The 19,983-nt window shown below is 41.2% G+C and overlaps 1 protein-coding gene across 1 annotated transcript in view; it reads right to left on the minus strand.

Moving 5' to 3' along the window:
• Positions 1-19,983, minus strand: part of LOC140371373 (phospholipid-transporting ATPase ABCA1-like) — a 207,165-nt gene that overhangs the window by 29,203 nt on the left and 157,979 nt on the right. Inside the window, exons 44-46 of the mRNA XM_072458485.1 lie at positions 19,639-19,773; positions 9,874-9,977; positions 4,693-4,785 (exon numbers count right to left, since the gene is read on the minus strand). Of these exons, the coding sequence (XP_072314586.1) occupies positions 4,693-4,785; positions 9,874-9,977; positions 19,639-19,773 (332 nt within the window). The remainder of the gene's footprint in view (positions 1-4,692; positions 4,786-9,873; positions 9,978-19,638; positions 19,774-19,983) is intronic.

A 19,983-nucleotide genomic window follows, 5' to 3' on the forward strand; every position in this document is an offset into this window, starting at 1 on the left:
GTAAAATACATTAATTTGTGTCCCAATTGGACAAAATGTTTACGCCTGATTCTCTCCCTGACACAGCTTTTTTTCAAGGTTTGATGACTTTATGATTATTAGGACTTCAGGTAGTAATAGTAGTAGTAGTAGTATAGTAGTAGTAGTAGTAGTAGTAGTGTAAATTCAAGAGAGATAAGTTCAATGCCTTACAGTGGGACAATCCGGACAAAGCAAATGCATAAGTTGTATAGTGCACCTTTAAAACACATGCAAGAAGGTAGTACTTTCCTCTAACTGTATTGATTTAGGACACCAAATTGTGTGTCATTGGGGCAAAGAGTGGGAAGAGACACTCATGAAGTTTTCTGGGCTGTGAATCAACAAATCTGAGATCGGCACAGAGCCTAGTAATATGTCCTGTGACCCATCCCCTTGGCAGTGCATGTTTTATTTGTTTCTAATTAAAGGCGAAAATGATACTCTGCAGTTATTGAATGAGATGGTGTTGACAGATCCAATAAAATTTGGCAGTGGCGCTTTAAGACACTCCTTTCATCTCAAATCCGCAGCCTTTATTGCACATAAAACCGTCTCCTCCAGTGGTTTAAACAGCCTATTTGGGCTCATTTGGGCGTGATTGATACACAAAGGCGGCCCTGTTAAAGTGGCAGAAGGGCACGGAGGTGATAAAGACTGGGTCAGTGCCGGACTAAAGGGGGCACTACTAACAAGCACATGGACGGCCGAGCCTGGAAGCATGTGGTGCCGACAGGGAGGAATAAATAAAGACCAATATGGAGACGTGTTTTTAGCAGAGCGGAAGAAAGGGGAAGGGGTGTGAGCTATGGGGGGTCAAGACATGAGCGCTGCTCCTGTGGTGGGGCTCAGAGCCGAGTCGGGATGTCCTGTAATGAAAAAGAGATGAAGATGTTTGGGGGGGATACGCACAGCCGGAGCAGTGGGGGTCAGCTGTACCAGCAGTGGGACAATTGCACCATCCCCCCCTTCAAAGGACTGATGGAATTCTGTGAAAGTGGAGCACTGTGATATATATTCGTGCTAATACTGTAAACGTGATGTATGAATATATGTGCTTCAAATGTATGGAAATGTCTGCTATATTAAACATCAAAAGAATATTATGACAAGGTTTTACAGAGAGAAGACGGCACTTAGCATTACGTTTGATGCTCCAGCAATGTAGTTTTTATGATGACAAAATATAATTGAGGATGTACGATCTGACTTTACAATGTTGACTATATATAGGCCAGTTTTACATCTCAGACATAACAATATTAAAGAATGTAATGTTAGAAGTTATGTCTTCAAGTATAAGAAAAAAATAGAATACAATGGGTCTTGCACTTATATTTCACGCTATATCAGAACTATAGAGTGATTGATGCTCTAAAGGAAAATGTTGTCGTTTCCTACTCCAATGACAAACCTTGAATACCTTGATGTGAACTAACATGCCTCACACAACTCACACGAGCTCATCACTTACAAGCTCAGGTCACACACCGGACAGCAGTGTTTTGTGAGCTCTGACAGGGCATCATCGTCGCACAAACACGTAAAAGGAAAAGTGACGAGAAATGAAAACAGAGAAGGCAGGCCTTAATTGCCTTTTCAGTCATTAACAGGGTCCCCCACCTCATGAAACATTAATTACACTGAGCGCTTCGGAGATAGGGACGCTTAATTAGAAATTATTCACTGTGTGGCGAGGAACCCAGAGATAGCATTTTGTTGGCGTGTAAATCGAGATCTAAAATAAGTGCTGGAGAAGAATCTGTGTTGATGCCGGCTTATCTGGCCTCCCAATTACTGCATTGTGAAGTTCGCTTTCACCTGATAGCATGTTGAGTCAAGTGGGACACGTTTTAACGCTTTGTATTCTCCACCCCCTCCTCCCACTGCTCCCACCAATCCAACGCCTCCCTGAGAGTTGTATACATTATTTACACAGCACCAGTTCTCCCCCCGAGCAGACAGAATGTAATCGACACACTGGATCTGTCAATTACCCCCACATCTGGGAGGGAGTAAAGGCTACATCGCTCTTGCAGGTTAGCTCCGCCCTATCAAAACACCTATGCTTGATATTTAGCTGCAATCTAAGAATCTCTCATTGCTGGAAGAGGCCTGGAACAATATGATGAGGCTGTTACTTGAGATTCATGCACGTTTAGAGTTTACTTTGTTTGAATTTCGGCTCAGTCCTATTTTGGTACGTGCTTAGAACTGTTTTAGTCTTAAAATTAATCTGGTTCAGCCAAAGAATTGGTGATTATTGTGATTACACTTGGATTTGCAATGTTTGTTTGAAAATGTACATTGAATTCATAGTAGAAGTGAGTGTTATTGAAATTCTGATGATGTTGTGAATGTTGTTTTTGAAGATATGCTAAAATATTTCAAAAAGAGCTGATTGAACCTCTTTATAAGCATATAAAATTATATTTCCCTATTATAGATATTTTTTTTACAGTCATTTCACCTTCGTCTGATACTGAAACAAAACATTTACAGATATGATTTGGAACCATTATATTAGACTGGTATAACGTCATCAGGATACTGTACTCCAAAAAATAAAGCCATTTCTTTTTCAATATTGCGCTTTATTGTGGACTTAAATATATGATTGAAATATGAATTGAATGTGAGAGACTGTGCAGCCCTAATTGAGTCTTAGTTTACCTATTGTGTAGGCAAGGTAGTTCTGACATGGTTAGCCTTTTTTTAGTTCTTGTTTGGATAAAGTGGAAGACCAAGCTAAAGTGGAAATATTTTACCCATAACACCACATTTCACCCCATCACCTCAAATCTACTCGGCCCAGATTTAGACTGTGAATAGCCCTATATTTTACGAGCATAGCCTGAGAGCCGGTGCTGCCATCGCTCTCCAATGATAGCACACATTACCACTCCTGATTGGAAATACCCTTGACACCTCTGCCCTCTCTTTGCCATTTTGAGCCTTTCCCCCTAACCCCCACCCTGCTGCATCGGAAAAAACGGTCCGGCCCATCCCGCTTCCCTGGCGTATTGATCTCTCTCTTGTCGCTATCGTACCCTTACGTTGATGTGTGTCTCTTCTGCCCGTGTGCAAATCGTCCTTCTCTGTGTTCGGGATCACACAATAGAGTGCTAATAGTGTCGGCGCACTGCACCTGAGGTAATGGATCGACCGCAATGTAATGCAATGAATATTAGAGGAGGGCGGTGGCGACATAGAGGGGGCCAGCTCATGCTATGTGGGAGTGTGTGGGAGGATGTGGATGGATGAAGGAGAATTTATGGGTGTACAACGAAAATGGAGGTAATAGCAATACGTCGGGGCCGCTAATCTAAGGACCAGCAGACCTGCGCTACCACATTTGCCTTATAAATTGATCTGTCGGCGCAGGATCAATGGAGTTGTATTGATGAGATTATCCCGAGACAATCTTAAGCTAATAAATGAGCCTTAACTGGGTTCATTAAGTGAAATCCAATGGGTAAGCAAAATTAACATGGAAAAGTAGAATCTCTTCAGACTTTGAAAAAAAATTCTTGACTATTCTGTATGAATAATTTGGATTATTTGGAAAGAACTTGAAGCAGAACTAGAGGAGATAAGAGGCATGCGGTTGTAAACAATTTCATGTAATAAGCCACAAAAGTAAGCGATGCGTGTATGATTTCCAGATGTTTTTCAGCAGGAAAAAAGAAACAAACATTGACCAAATCCACCATGTTGCTGCATAACGTACGTAGAGATACATTCGCCCAAATAAATCAAAAAGGTTTATATTTATCACTCTTTAGCGTCACAATACTTGATGAATGAAAGCCAAGTATAGTATTTATCATCTTAAAAACTCATTTAACATACCGGTAAATCTAACTGGAAATAATCTGCTGAATAAAAGCAAGGTAGAGGAGTTTAATGTCATGGCATCGAAAAGCTGTAACATATACATGGAGACAAGAGGTTACATAAGTCACCTTTAAACTGACTTGCACCAAAAATCCAATTGCCGTTTCATTCTGTACCAATCTGTGTAACATTCTTGCCATTACCATGTGGACCTCCTGAAGTCAATGCAACACAGCAGTCATTGAGCACCTAAATGGCAGTGAGGCTGACACTGAGTTTAAGGTATTGAACTTGATAGACAAACCACAATCAATTGAAGTTAACAGAGACAGGCAAGTTGTCCATCACGCCCGTCTGAGCTAGAAGGAGAAAGTAGTGGAAAGTCATTTGTCCAGAACTCGTGTTGCTACCGAACATATGTAATTAACCATTTTGCAAGGGATACAGACATAAGCAAATGCAGTATTCAATGACCCAGTTGACATTTTGTGAAGAAACCTGACCACAAATTGCTTTATATGGCTAACAAACCAATCAATCAAACAATACAAGTGGTGTTTTTCAACCTTTTTTTGAGTGGCGGCACGCTTTTTTGTTGAAAAGATGTCTTGGGCACATCGTCCACTAAAACAATATCATAAAGACTGCTGATCAGAGCGCTCTAAAACATGTGCAATAACATCTCACGTTAGATTTTCACATTATGTTTCCAGGAAGTGTTTGAACATACAGCATCCACGTCATACTTCCTCAGGGTGAGTCAGTGGGTTCTTTGATCCTAGTCCACTCCAGGTATGTCAAAGTGGCATAACACATTTACAGAAGAAGGGCTCTTACCTGTTCTTCAGATGCTGGATGCTCCCGAGGCACTTGAAGCGTCCATTTACCATGATGGCCATACGTGTGCATAACGCCTCGCACTCCTCCATACTATAAGGGAAAATAAATAGATTGTTGAGATTTTAAGTACCTCAAAACAGATGTCCTCACGATTAAACAATGTGTTATTTTGACACTGTAAATGGACAACTGATCTGGCAATTGCAGAAAAAGAGCAGCACCATCTGTAGCTCTTATTATCTCTTTTTTTCCCCCCACTGGTCCGAAAGCAGGAGTCATCTGTGGCTGGGCCGAAAACCTGTGAAGCCTTTCTGAGGAATGGTGTAATTAGGATTATGACTTTGTAAAACCCGGAGAATGTGCCTCTTAACAAAACGCTACCACCTGGTCATGCCATGGACGATTGGACACAGCATGGACAACACAACAAAGAGTTTTATCTATTCTGAAGGCAGAAAAGGCGCGAAGAGTATAGGGCGTTCATTTCATCCTCGGAGCTCAGATCTTCCGACTTGTAAATGTTCACAGGAATACGCTTCTAACTTGGAACTCCCGTTTGGAAACTCTCTCAGAAAATGTCTGTGAAAAGATAAACACCCGAGAGCTTCAGAATCAGAATCATAAAAGGTTCATTGCCAATGAACAATATTCACAAACATAAGAACTTGCTTTGGTGATTCGGTGCAACATAAAACAATGAACAATAATAAAACAACATATATAAAATCAAAAAGGGCATGCATTAAAGAAAAATATTTAAAATCTACTATAGTATAAAACTAGGCTTACTATTTACACAACATTTACAGTTAAATTTACAGATGTAATTCAGAAAGTGAACAGTGCAGTGAGTGATTAAATTAAGGTTGACGTGACGTTAAGTGACAGTGTTTCAGAAGTGTTCATGAGTCCAACGGCTGTGATCCGACCTGTTCGTCCCAGAGCCCTGGAGACGTACAGGTCCTGCAGAAATGTAAGTCCGCAGCCGATCACCTTCTCAGCAGAGCACACAATATGCTGTAGTCTCTGTTTGTCCCTGGCTGTGGCTCCAGCATATCACACGGTGATGGGTGATGGAGGAGGTGAAGATGGACTCAATGATGGCCGTGTAGAAATGAAGCCTGCGTAAGTTCACCTGGAAGACCTAACTTAAATCTGCGTCGGCCACCATGGAAGGACACCTCTCCCCAGCTCCATCAACGCACTCAAGCGGGCGTCCGCTTGTCCGTCTGTGAGAGTCAGATCCCTCCTTCACCATGGACTCTTCCAGGTTTCTTTTTTTTCCCCAAAGAGGTTTTTGTGATAAAATGTGAATATATGATTATATTTCTGTGATGTATTTTATCTGCATAATAGTGATATATTATCTGCATCATTAGTCTAAGAGAAAAACGGGTGTGTGACAGCATTTACAGCGCATATTAAGGCGCTGGTACAGCTGGCAGCCCGGTGTAAACGCTCTCTCTTCTTTCTCACACTTATTGTGCTTTATCTCCTATATTTTGTAAATATAGTTAGTATATTTTTTCTATTTTACTGTACGATAGGGACACGCGGTGGAATAGTTTTTTAATTCAACTGTTTTTGACTTTTTTCGGCTGGATTTGAGCGTTTTTCGTTGCGTTCGTTGTGTTGTTGTGACGTGAGCTAGCTCCGAGCGAGCCCACCAGCCCCCCCCCGCGCCCTCCGGCCGCGCTAAAGTACGGCGTGTCGTCGGTACACGTTTATTTACACGTTTATATGAAAGAGGAACTTCACGAACGATCGGGACACGCACTGGAATCGCTTTAAATTAACTTGTTTTGACTTTATTCGGCTGGATTGAGTGTTTTCGTCGTGTCGTTGCGATGTGTCTTGGCTCTGAGTCCCCCGGCTCCGGCCCCGCCCCCCGGCTCCGGCCCCGCCCCCCGCCCGGTGCCGTACCGCGTTTCCACAAAGGAGGAACTCATGAAACTGCGGAGAACAGTCGTCTTACCCGGAGATCGTCACGTTATCCCGTCGCAATACTGACCTAACCTAATACTGATGTGCAATTCTGTCGTATGTGCAATTGCTGTTGGAATTCATGTGCAATTCATGTGCAATTACTGTGAAATTCATGTGCAATCTATGTGCTGTCGTGACACATATTCATGTGGAATTACTGTCGGGATCACATGCAATGGTATTTATGTATTTATTTGTCTATGGGAGTTTTTATTTATTTATAGGAGATCTTCTACTGAAAGTGTTTTTCAGACTTCCTATAAGTGATCTGTTCTTCTGTATCTACCTCTGTATCTACCTGCATTGCACCAATGAAATTTCCCCATGTGGGACAATAAAGGAATATCTTATCTTATCTTATCTTATCATTTGTTTGTGAAGGTGGTGAAAGAATGTTGCCCCAGGGAGGGGGTGTAATAGCCCATGGGGTTTGGGTAAACATTACTCATGCTTATCTCTAAGGGAGAAAAAACAAGTGCCTTGATGTGAAGCTGACCAATGAGAAATGTGACCCGCCTATTCCAGAATATCTAATAAAACCAACCAGCATTAGAAAAAACGTTGTGAGACGCAGGAGGGTCACGTAGGCTGCTTACAACAGCCTGCGTGACCCCGTCCCGGCGTTTTCTCCCAAGCTTGCCATGCAAATGTCTGATAATTCTGTGTCGTTTCATATTCTAAGTTGAATTGTGTTCTCGGCTTGTAAAGGAATAGCATCGGTGTATGTCTAATTCCATGACAGTTTTTTAGTTTTTCCTGGCCAAGAAGGGAGGGTGTAAGGACAAGGGACGTCTGCGTCATCGCCCCTCGCACCTGCTCCTCATCCTCAATCAACGTTCTCAAGTTACTCCTTCCCGCTCCCAATCAGCGCTCAGGCGGTCGCATTTAAGCCCCCAAGCAAATGGCTCGGCCGCTTCAAACCGTACTGCGACCCAGCACCTCCCTTGCTCCTCCTCTACATTCCCCTCATCCTCTCTACCTTTTCTCCACATCTACCACCACCAGTCTCCAGGCCCGGGGGGAAGGTATCTAATTCAATCAGATCATGGAGTGCCCATGATCGCTACGCCTTCCACCAGGGTCTGAGCGCCAAATAAACTTTGCAATAAAGTTCGCTAAAACATCTTTTATGCTTTCTGTGTCTGAGTCTCTCCAGGGTGAACTGTACCATCATCTGCGCTGGCAGCTTGGCATTCCTCAGCTGTCACAGGAAGTACATCCGTCTGCTGGGCCTTCATTAGTGACAGTGTTGTACCTGAACGCGTTCATTGAACAAAAGTTCATGAACGCGTTCATAATTTTGGTGAACGTGAACTGAACGAATGGTATTACTGCTGAAGAACGAAACTGTGAACGCGTTCATTCTGGTGTCTGTGAACGGCAAAAATCGTTCTTTTCATTTTCATTCAATAAGGTGTCAGATTTCTAGAGACTTCAGGGCGAAAAACACACTGTTATGTTGCCCAAAAAGAGCCTATGTCTGGCAAGTGTGAGACCTCTGAAGTTGTAGAGGCCGATAGCGCAGACAAAGATTTTGCGTGTCGAAACCACGCTGCGCATGCGCATCAAAACAAAAAGCAGCATGGACGCGACCGCAACTTGTAGTCAACAGAGCAGCAACGATCGCCCTGCTACGACCATTTACGTGAGTTTTATGATAAGGTCGGTGAGGATGGGAACAATCTAACATTTCTGTGCAAACTTTGCCCAGCAAGTTTTCCCTCATGTTTTTGAGAATATACTGTGGGGCTGAAAGCTGCAACTGCTGCTAGTGTTGACTGAATGGACAGCAGGCTTTCCCTTCAATGTGAATGTAAATCCTGGTTGTGTAAAGATTAAAAATTGGATTTGAAGATGAAATCTGACACATATTTTCAGCAATAAACTAATAGAATAATTGCTGCCTGTGGTTGTATATGGGCTGTGGAAATAATTTAGAACAATTATTGCATAATATTGAAAAAAAGAACTGAACTAGTTCATTTTTGGAGTTGTGAACTTAGTTAAAATTTTGAATTATGAACTATGAACTGAACTAGTTCATTTTAAAATGTATGAACTATGAACTGAACTAGTTCATGTAGAAAGTGAACTTTCCCAACACTGATTAGTGATAGTATTTTATTTTCCCTTTAGTTTCTCTCCACTGTCCACGCACTGTGTGTGAACATGCTCCTGTGCGGCCTCTGAGCTTCTGCAGTTATAAACACGCTGTTATGTGTCATTATGCTAATGTTGCAAATGTCTATAAAGACCTAATGCAAACAGGAATTCATTCTCAAACATTGTTTTATAAACTGGAATTGTAACTTAACTTGTCCTGCATTTTGGCTGATTTGACTGAGTCGTTACTGCAATAAACTTGTAATTACTTGAAATGACGACATTAAACACATTGAGAAACATTGAGAAAACGTCACTCCGGGATCCGAGGTCCAACATCCAAGGGAGATTATTTACGTTGTCTGCAGGGGTGCGCTTATGATTTAACAGCTAAATCAATTTACATGTCTAAAAATGTACTTCCAATTATATAAAGAGGACAATGGGTTACTAACAAATTTAGAAAATGCAATATCAATTTGATTATAACTAATAATATAATCACATTGTTCTGGCTGGATTCAGTGTAATTGTGAAAGCCCAAATATCCTATATCCTGTTACAAATGCAAAAGTTTTCTTAAAATTCCATCAAAATCTAACTTTTAGAGTCATCTTTCTGTTCAAAAGATTATAATAACTCAACCTAACCTCTGCGGAAGGTCATAAAACAGGCAGAAATAACTGTTAACTGTTCTCTATTGACTCGCAGTGAGCTTTGAGTAAAACAGGCATATATTTTCCCTCAGAAATAGTCCACTGCACAACTTAAGACAACTTCAGCTTGCTCCGGGAAGTCTCACTAATGAAAAGGCTCCAGCAAACATATCGACACGCTCTGTTTTAGAAAAGAATAAGCTCCTATCAGTCAATATGCCGCTGTGCTTCATGAAATCTTTATACCAACTACTGAGCTTGTGGCTGACAATATTACCTGCCACACAGGAAACAATACTTGTGAGCTAAAGTGGAAACAAAATCAATTATAATCACTAAATGTGCTGCTCAAACCGCAATGTTTTGTTCCACCTCTTTGAGTAACGTCTGGACTCGATTGAACTCAAGATGGGACAATGAAAACAATAAATACCTGTGAGAAGTGAGAATGACAGAGCGGCCCTCCTTAATAACGCTAAGGATGCAGTCCCACAAGAAGCGGCGCGCTTTAGGGTCCATTCCTGTAGTTGGTTCATCCTGGAAAAGAAAATATAATAGATAAGTAAAGAGTTTTGGTCTATTTGTCAGCAAAGTACATTTTAGCCATCATACTTTGTTTATTTCAGTTTGACTGAAAATAGTTATATAAAGGCACGCAGACAGAAGGAGCGCGGTAAAATTTGAGGAAAGGAACAAGAGCTTCAGCAAAGGCAGGGACAGCCTAACCCTAACCTACTATATTCAAAAGTAAAGCCTTTATAGACCCTCACCCACAGCAGTGTTCCTGCTGAACTGATAAAAACATCTGAAATGTTTTAGTGCTGAAACACAATTATACATTTATAAAACTAGAGTTATGAATGTTTAATTGTACAGGCCTATATTGGCTAATGACGCCTGGCCGTAAATACACCCATTACTGTGTTACTGATTAATGCAAAATATTTCTGTAACTCCTTTGTAGCACGTCCAAACACTGAGAATAAAAGACATTGCCAGGCCAAATCCTTCAAATCAAAAGGAATCCTTATGCCTACCCATGGACCCATGCCATGGATAAACCCATGGATAAACCCATGGATACAGAAGATTTGAACACCTCCTGTGTTCAGGATAAACTCAGACAGAGTCGTACCATCAGGCTTATTTATTTCAGTGACACACGGAAAACTCATTGGTCATCTATCATGTAGAACAAAATCAAACAGTGTTCGATTAGTGTCTCACTCATTGATTCAACACAAATGCGGATTGTCTTTCAGTCCGCTGTGTAGGCCTGTCACAATACTTACACAATATTATATCGACTTTGTTCAATAGTTACAGTCTGAATCCAAGTTATTTGTTTTTTATTGTGATAAGAGTTGAGCTGTAGAGAGTGTTTAATTTTGCTATTTATTTATTGCAGCTGATGTTTTTATTATATTGTAAGCGTAGAAAAGGATTTTGCCGATATTAGGGTTTTGTGTCAGTGACATAAAGTAGAGTAAAGTAAAAATTAAAGTAAAAATTAAAGCCGCTACTTTATGTTACAACACTGGAATTTGTGCATTGTGGGAAAAATACAAAAAATCTTATCTTATCTTAGAATAGTGCTCAAGCTGCCATACTTCCCCCAGCATAGTTGCTCCTAGGGCAGCGTAACTGAAACTGTGGGTTTATATTTCTGTTTCTAACTGGCCTGACCATAAGCGATTTAAAAGATGAACGTTTTAAGCCTGGACTTAAATGAAGAGTCTATGTCGGCCTCTTTAACATGGACAGCAGCTGATTCCTTAACACATGAGCTTGGGAGCTAAACGCTCTACCTCCTACTGTGCTTTTAGAGACTCTTGGGACCACCAGAAGTCCAGCATTTTGAGAGCGAAGAGCTCTGTTTGGATGATATGGATCTATAGCATCTTTGAGGTAGGATGGGGCCATGTCATTTATGGCTTTGTAGGTCAGGAGGAGGAGTTTAACAGGAGCCAGTGAATAGACTCGAGCACCAGCGTAATGTGCTCTCTTCTTAAAGTCTGGCGGTAATGTAACACTTGGATACCAGCCGCCATAAAACACCAAAGAAGAAAAATAACCAATTGAAAGCTTTTTATAGAACTTTTAGGAAAAGCTGCGAGCAAGAAGTTAGTAGTCTAATCTAGACATTACGAATGCATGGATACGTTTTTCAGCGTCGCTTTAGGCAGGATTTTTCTGATTTTGGCTATATTGCACTAAGTCTGTCTACTTGATCGCTCTGATCAGGTTTCATTGATAAATACAGCTGTGTGTCATCCACGTACCAGTGGACGTTAATGCCATGCTTTCTGATAATGTTACCTAACGGCAGCATATAAAGAGTAAACAGAATATTGATCCCTGTGACTCACCGTAAGTTACTTTGGAGCAAGGTGAGGAGCTCTGGTTTACATTAACAAATTGGTACCCAGATAAATGGGATTTAAACCAGCTGAGGGCTGTTCCTCCGACATCCATACTTCCCAACTTATCTATCATCCCCTGATAACGCATAAAAAAGCGGGAGATTGCCCCCCCAAGATGGAGATTTCAAATCTCATCAGAATTAAGAGATAAAAACAAATGAATATGAACCAAAACACTGAAATGCGAGCCACAGGACTTGCAGAATGCATATCCGTCCCCCTTTTCACTCCTCAATATCTTCCTGTATTGAACATGCAGTGTTGAACCTACACCTGTATTTCTTTTTTTTTCATCGGTTTGTCATTGTCGGCGCCACTAATTTCGGCACCACTCACGTCAGAATCAGAAACAGAATCAGAATAAGTTTATTGCCATTTATCAATGAACAGGATTCACAGATATAGGAACTTGTCCTGGCAGTTCGGTGCAACACAAACATAACACTGAACAATAAATACAAAGACAATGGACAATAAATAACTACCAGGTATTAGTTCATCATGATGTCGTTCATCATGATGTCGATTTCATATTAAATACGACCTGCACACTTTTACTTCGCAATTTGCATTCTGGAATGGAAACACACCCATCATTCAGCGTAATCTCAACAAACATGGCCACCAAAATTAAGGATATTAAGGATTATATTAAGGATTTGAAATATCTTCAAATCGGGAGATTTAGGCCCCAAATCGGGAGACTCCCGACTAAATCGGGACAGTTGGGAAGTATGGACACCTACATCACATTCTAACCTCTGCAGTAGAACGTTGTGGTTGATGGTGTCAAACGCTGAACTAGAGCGGTTTCTGTGCTGTGGTTTAGTGTGCCTCGGTGCTACCATGGGCCCGCGTGGTGTGCGACCTCCGGGATGTACGGGGTGCTGTTGACCGGGCGGCTACCTGCGGCGTCAAGCCTCTCTGTCCAAGCCCTAGCTGAGCCGTGTGTTACACCCACCTGGTTTCAGGTTCGTGGCCTGCTTAAGACCTTATAGTGAAGTTCTACCAGTGTGGTCATACATTTGTTGTTCTGTAGATAATCCAGAGAAGACCCTGTCTTGCCTTTCTGTGCACTCGTACAACTGGAGTTGGAGTAAACTATTAAAACAACAAACTGTTAAACCATTCATGATTGTATTAATACATTATCAGCATCAGTAACTTAAACCTTACCTCTGTCATTACACACAGGTACACACAGACCTCTTTCTGATTCGTAATCCAAACCTGGCGGACTCGTACCGCCGTTTATATTCCTCTATCTTCAAAGCACATGTGACGTCATTAAGCACCATCATGCAAAGACTGGAGCGTCCCCTACTGGACGTCACCAGGGCGAAATGAGAAAGGCCAGCGTGGCTCCCAAGAAGTGTGAAGGTTTCAAGAGTGGAGGTCCCAAGTGTGCAGGTTCCAGAATTAATGAGAATACCCTGGTTGTGGATAGAGAGGATTTTGTACTCTTTATGGTGGATGTTGTAAACTGTGCTGCTCAGACTCAAAGCAGAACTGAAAGGATCAGGATCATTGCTAAAGCTGCAGGGAGATTCCTTGGAACAAAGGAGCTTGATTGGGCAGATATAGAAAACAGGCTAAAGGCGCTAAATGGGAGTCGGAGTGATGGGGGTCTGCTTTTGGGGAGTCAGAGTGATCAGAGTGACGAGATGGGGGTGGGGGTGGTCTCCTGTCCTCGTCCAGTCTCGTAGACGCACGGCTACCAAGCAGCACCATCAGTGGAAATATTAAAGCCTGTAGAATGAAGCCTAAAGAATAAAGCTGTACGGTGGAAGCACCGAACGTCAAAGAAGGAGAGGAAGATGAAGAAGAGTCTCCCTGGAATAAAGCCGGTTGTTGTCTGAAACAACAACAACTATTCTAGTCACAAAGACATATCATGACCTCATGGGCTTTGTAACACCAAAGCAATGGAAGGAGTACTTTTACGGACTACGACAGAGTCTGAGGACTACGACAAAGTCTGAGGAATAAAGTCTGGCGGTAATGCAACACTTGGATGCCAACCGCCATAAAACAACAACAACAACAACAACAACTAACTACAAGTGCATGGAAACAAAGGAGTAATGGGGCTTTTTGTACAATGACTTTATTGTTGGTTTCAAAGTTCCAGTTTTACAATTAGGATTCAAAGTCAACACAAAACACACTGAAAATCTACAGAGATGTTAGAACACAAATAATATCATTGGTGCAGTTTTAGATGAAATAAGAAAATCACTTTTTACATTCTGACAAAGAGTCAAATACAGTTACATCACACCAGGAATAACATTTGAACTGAAACAGATTCAAATTAAGTTTGTTAAAACAGTATCTTTTAAACCTTTATCTAATTAGTTAGAAATAAAAGGCACAAAATTTGATCCAAAATTGTGGAGAACAAAAGCTGTTATTTGAGTTTAGGGAAATGTGCAGTAGCTCTAGTATAATAAATCTGGACTCCAGCGTAGAGAGGTCTAGTGAAAGTGGTCTGGACTCTGTGGAGGAGGCGCATGGAACTTTCAAAGACGCTGTAAAACTCCAAAACCCCTGCACTGTGGTCCAGGTAAACCCCGATTCTGGACGAGACCGGAACTGAGACCGGACCTGAGACCTTGGACCGGACTGAGTTAAACATAAAAAAAATGATGGGTTTTGTTTAAGACCCAGGATTTATCATTGACTCCAAATCCACATTTATAATCTCCTTTTCTCTGAATATTTCTATATGTAACAGCGATAAAAGCAAACACCCCACTCCACCTCCCAGTAACAGCGGCCCCTCAGACTCTCTCTGCTCAGGACCTGATACATGTGACTGAATCTGTCTGGATGATAAGGAAAACTCTGGTCTTCTCTCACAGCTGTTACTTTTCTGTTTCCATCAGACAAATACAGTCTGGTGTGATTGGACTGGACAGCTTTCAGCTTCCTCCCAGTGCACACATCACAGGACACATCCTGAGGTCCGGCATAGCAGCGGTCAGCAGCGGTCTTCTTCAGCTGTTCTACTAAACCTGCTAACATGATGTTTTTGCCCAGGACAGGCCTGGGGCTGAAGCTTTGGCGACACTCGGGACAGCTGTAGAGCTGCTTCTCATCCTCTTGGTCCCGGTGGTGTTGCTCCTCCTCCTCCTCCTCATGGTCCCGGTGGTGTTGCTCCTCCTCCTCTTGGTCCCAGTGGTGTTGCGGCCTCCCCCCCTCTTGGTCCCAGTGGCGTTGGACACAGGTCCTGCAGTAGCTGTGTCCACAGGGAATAGTCACTGGATCCTTCAGTAGATCCAAACACACGGGACAAAAGAAGGCTTCTTGGTCGAGTGCTTTCTGTGCCATCTTTCCTGGATCAGAGCGACTGAGAGTTTGACTTCGGCACAAATTAAACTAAAGAGTGATATAAGCGCTTATATACCTAAAGCACAGTGATGTCATACAGCATTGTGCTTTATGACATCACAGTGATGTCATGAAGCACAGTGATGTTACAAAGCACAGTGATGTCATAAAGCACAGTGATGTCATAAAGCACGAATCATGCAAAGACTGGAGCGCCCCCTACTGGACACCCCACTAACTACAAGTGCATGGAAACAAAGACATTATGGGGCCTTTTGTACAATGACTTTGTTGATTTCAAAGTTCCAGAGTAAAGATGATACCGTTTGCCTTCACCGTTGTATTACCAATGTTACTCATTCTGTGACTCTGAGACACTTTTACAATTAGGATTCAAAGTCAACACAAAACACACTGAAAATCTACAGAGAAACACACAGAACACAAATAATATCATTGATTGAAACAGGTCTAAAATGGGTCTAAAACAGGTCCAAACAAATAAATCTGGAGTTACTTTTGTTGACTTCTATTAAACTTGAATAGTATCTGGTTTGGGCCTTACGCAGAGCCTGCTGATGGGACAGTAGCAGCTTTTCCTGCTTTTAGGGATTCTTCCGTGAGGGAGCGACAAAATTGTCTTTCTAATTCTTTGTTTATGTGAATGCATTTCTTCATTGTACATGGGACGGTTTGGCCTAATGACCTTTTGTTTTAACGGAGCTGAAGAGCAGACTTCAGGGTCATGGTTCATGGTCAAGTGGACAAATTGATCACTTACCCTGGGACTAAAGCTGTTCTCAGCAGCATCACATGACATGTCACTGAATATTGGCTCTATTATTTCATTGAATTTTGAGATAGATTTTTTCAGATATTGTCCTGTTCATTATAAGTTAAATATGTGGGGCTGGATAATCTTTAAGAATAAACTGAAAGGTAATTAGGAAATGATCTGACAATATAGGGTTTTGAGGGAAGAGAATGAGATCACTAATCTCTCTTCCTTAACTCAGTTAAAAACTCTGAATAGGGTCCAGGAGGTCGGTAGATAACTATGAACTAAACTCCTTTTTGGTTTTTCATATTTGGACACGTGATTGACAGAATGAGGCTTTCAAATGAGTGAAATGTATTGTTAATTTTAGGGCTCATGAGTCGCTTGAGTGTGAGATCACTGCCACACCACCACCTCTGTGCTCCTGGAGATCTGACAGTTAACATGGGTGGGTGGGGTTAAGATGGGTGGGTGGGGTTAACATGGTTGGGTCGGGTTAACATGGTTGGGTGGGGTGGACTTAGTCTGACATAATCATCTGGTTGAACCCAAGTTTCAGTTAGAGCTAGAAGATCTAGGGCAGGGGTATTCAATTAAAAGCATAACTATCTCTTTTACCATATATAAAAGTCGTCCAAGGCAAATAAATTCAAGGCCTTTATTTCAGAATAATAACTAATTGTTCTCTTAATAACTTATACAAACTAAAATGTGCAAACAGAGCATTGACTTAACATTCTCTCATCTTTGTTCTTAAAAGAAGGTCCCAGCACCAAAAAAAAAAAAAAAAAGTCACATTTTCAGAAAACAAGTGGCTTTTTAGGGGGAGAAATACAAACTGAGTCTTTTCTCTGAACTTTTCTCTTTTAATTATTTTTCTTTTACTTTTCTTATAGGGTCCTGGACCTTTAATGAGAAAAAATGAGCATAGGATAAGATAAGATAATCCTTTATTGTCCACACATGGGGAAATTTCATTATTGCAACGCAGTAGATACAGAGGAAAAGGACAGATAACTTATAGGAAGTTTAAAAAAAACACTCTTAATAGAAGAACTCTTATAAACAAAAACTCTTATAAACAAAAACTCCTATAGACAAAACCTCTCATTTCCTAATAAGGAATGGAGGGGAAAAATATGTGGCTGACCTGCCAGTCATTTAAATCTTGGTCTGAAGGAAGTTAGTGCCATTCTCAGGCACATATCTAGGTGTTCATTGTTGAGCCTAGAACGGTACTTGTTTTTGACAATGTTCATAGTGGAAAAAGCTGACTCACAGCTGTAAGTCCATCCAAACATAGTCAAGGTGAACAGTGCTACTTTGGTAAGACCAGGGAACACACTCTCAGAAACAGTCTGTAACCAGAAAGTAATTTCCCACAGATCAATGAGCTCAAGCTGTAGAGATCCTGCTGAAAATCCTCTGACTTCTGTGATGAGGAAAGGATTCTGAATTAACAGGAGGAGCTGCTGCCCAATAACTTCATCAATGATGTTGCACGCTTTACAATAATCAATAAATATATATATATATATATATATATATATATATATATATATATATATAGGTGCCCTGGATTAAGCAAGGACTAAAGCAGGACTAAAGCAGGACTAAAGCAGGTCTAAAGAAGGACTAAAGCAGGACTAAAGCAGCACTCAATAAAAAACAGTAGAACATATAGTGTCTGCGTCATCACGCAGACACTCAATAATAAGAAACATGGCAAGAACAAAGACTCGTCCATTTCATGGAATGGCTCGAGCCAATTATTGTTAATAGTGATATTTTCAGTAACAATACAGGCTAATTTGAGGAGATAAGATTCAGCTAATATATTTAAATGCCAACTACAAAACAATATAGCGCAGACAAAATGTGCCCATCCTAAAATTAGCTATTTCTTTTCTTATTTCAAATGTAAAACCCCAATACGCGCATCAAATGCAGAGCCACATTCTCCACAGAGTGCCCAGACAGACACTTGGTGGTGACTTGCTGTTTCTGTGCCTCCTCAGGGCCAGTCTGTCCGTGGCCGATTAGAGAATGACAGTACTCAGTCCATTGGCAGGCTGTGGTTCCAGCCCTGCTCCTCTCCCTCTCCACCAGACTCCTACAAATTCCACAGGGTATTTTTCTACAGTCACCACGGTGCCCAAAGTGTCCCAAAGCAGTGCCGGGCCAGCACACAAAACTGAAACTGACACACAAAGTGACAACACATTATCCCACAGCCTCTGAGCATGAGAATCGGCCAGGCCCACTCCAGTAAATCCTGCCGACCGAAATAGTGCAGTCCCACAGCTATTGTACCATGCACACAAAGGGGTGCACTGGAGGTTTGAGTCAATATCGCCACAAAGTGAGACCATGACAATGAATTTTGATGGTCTACTTTGGGAAACTGAGGTGCTTTTTATTTTCCAATTTCAGTTTTCACTTCATTGGGATCATAACAGAACAGAAGCACTCAAACATACTTTTACTAAGGGCGCGACACTAGTTTATTAGGAAGTGAAAATGTCTATTTTATTTATTTTTTGGCCCATAGGCTCCATCCGACATCACAATGCAGCATGAAATGGGGACGAGACTGGGGAAAGGCATGCAGTGAATTGTCAAGAGCCGGATTCGAACTCACAACGCTCCGGCCTGCCATTCTTTTTTTAACACAGGTTTTTGGGTCCAACCAACAGAGTTGCAAATATTACCTACAAACTAAAATGTTTTTTCTTGAAGCAAACAGTATGAAGCATTTAATTCTGAGTCATGCCTCCATTAATCTTCCATCAGTAAGACTGGCCTGTCGGATTCTCTTTTAAGTCCTGATGAACAGGACATTAATATGGGAAAACACAGTTATGTGTGCCTTACATTTAAAATGTAAAATTAGTTCCTCCTTAAAAGAATAAACCCGTGACCTGAATATGACCCTGAAATAGGCACGTTTCTAATCTTCAACTAATGCATTTGTAATCCCTTGAGGAGCCGAGGATTTTTCATTGTGAACTTCAAGCTTTTTTCTGTTTGATTTTAAAATTATTGAGTAGAATGAATTTACCACTCATATGTAATATAAAAAAAAGAACTTACTCCAGCAAATTAGACTCATACGCTTTAAGTTGAAGGGCCATATATAGCAACATACATGAATATGAAAGCCATATGTCTGACTGCAACACTGCAACTATATTCATGCTTGGAAGTCTGTTAAACACCCAAATGTTAAAGTTATGACGGTAAAAGAAAGCTAAACTTTAGGTAATCTGGGACAATTCATCAGGAGTCCCGAAGACCAAGAAAAATGCTTACAATTATTGCCAGAATAAACATCAAAATATGACATAACCAAACCAAACAACAGCAGAACGTTTAAGTCACTTTCATTCTCTAATCAATACCATTACTCAAACACAGGACCAGCTTTATAAACTCAACTCATCTCAAAAGATAAGGTTAATGTGACTTTAAAAGCCAGATTAAAAAAACAAAACAAAACATTCTACAGTTTTATTGTTTTAGAGTTTATATTATCGTCAATTACCGATAAACCAAATCAGCATATCAATCCTATTAAACACACATCTGTACTTTACCATTATTACACATTGCACATCCTTATTACACACTGCCTAGTTTCTGCTTCTCCTTAGATGTTTCTTACCAGGAAGACGACGGGAGGGCATCCGATCAGAGCCATCGCGGTGGAGAGTTTGCGCTTGTTGCCGCCGCTGTATGTCCCTGCAGTCTTGTTGGCATATTTGACCAGCCCCAGCTTTTGGATTCCCCACTCGGCCACCTTTGAAGACGATTAACAGTGAACAAAAGCAGCATTCAGAATAATAATATACTTTGTCAGTATGATGGATGGTTGGCTTTGATCTCCTGTGTATTTGTGTTGTGCCAGTTCCAAGGACATTATGTGACAGCTGCCAACACTGTAGGCTCTTAACAACTGACTGCGGCTATTTTCACACCAGAAATCACACAACCTTGGAAAGGAAGTGAC

Source organism: Eucyclogobius newberryi, unplaced genomic scaffold, assembly GCF_026437365.1.
Source record: "Eucyclogobius newberryi isolate DKJ021-1_F unplaced genomic scaffold, fEucNew1.0.hap1 SCAF_22, whole genome shotgun sequence".
Taxonomy (NCBI): Eukaryota; Metazoa; Chordata; class Actinopteri; order Gobiiformes; family Gobiidae; genus Eucyclogobius; species Eucyclogobius newberryi.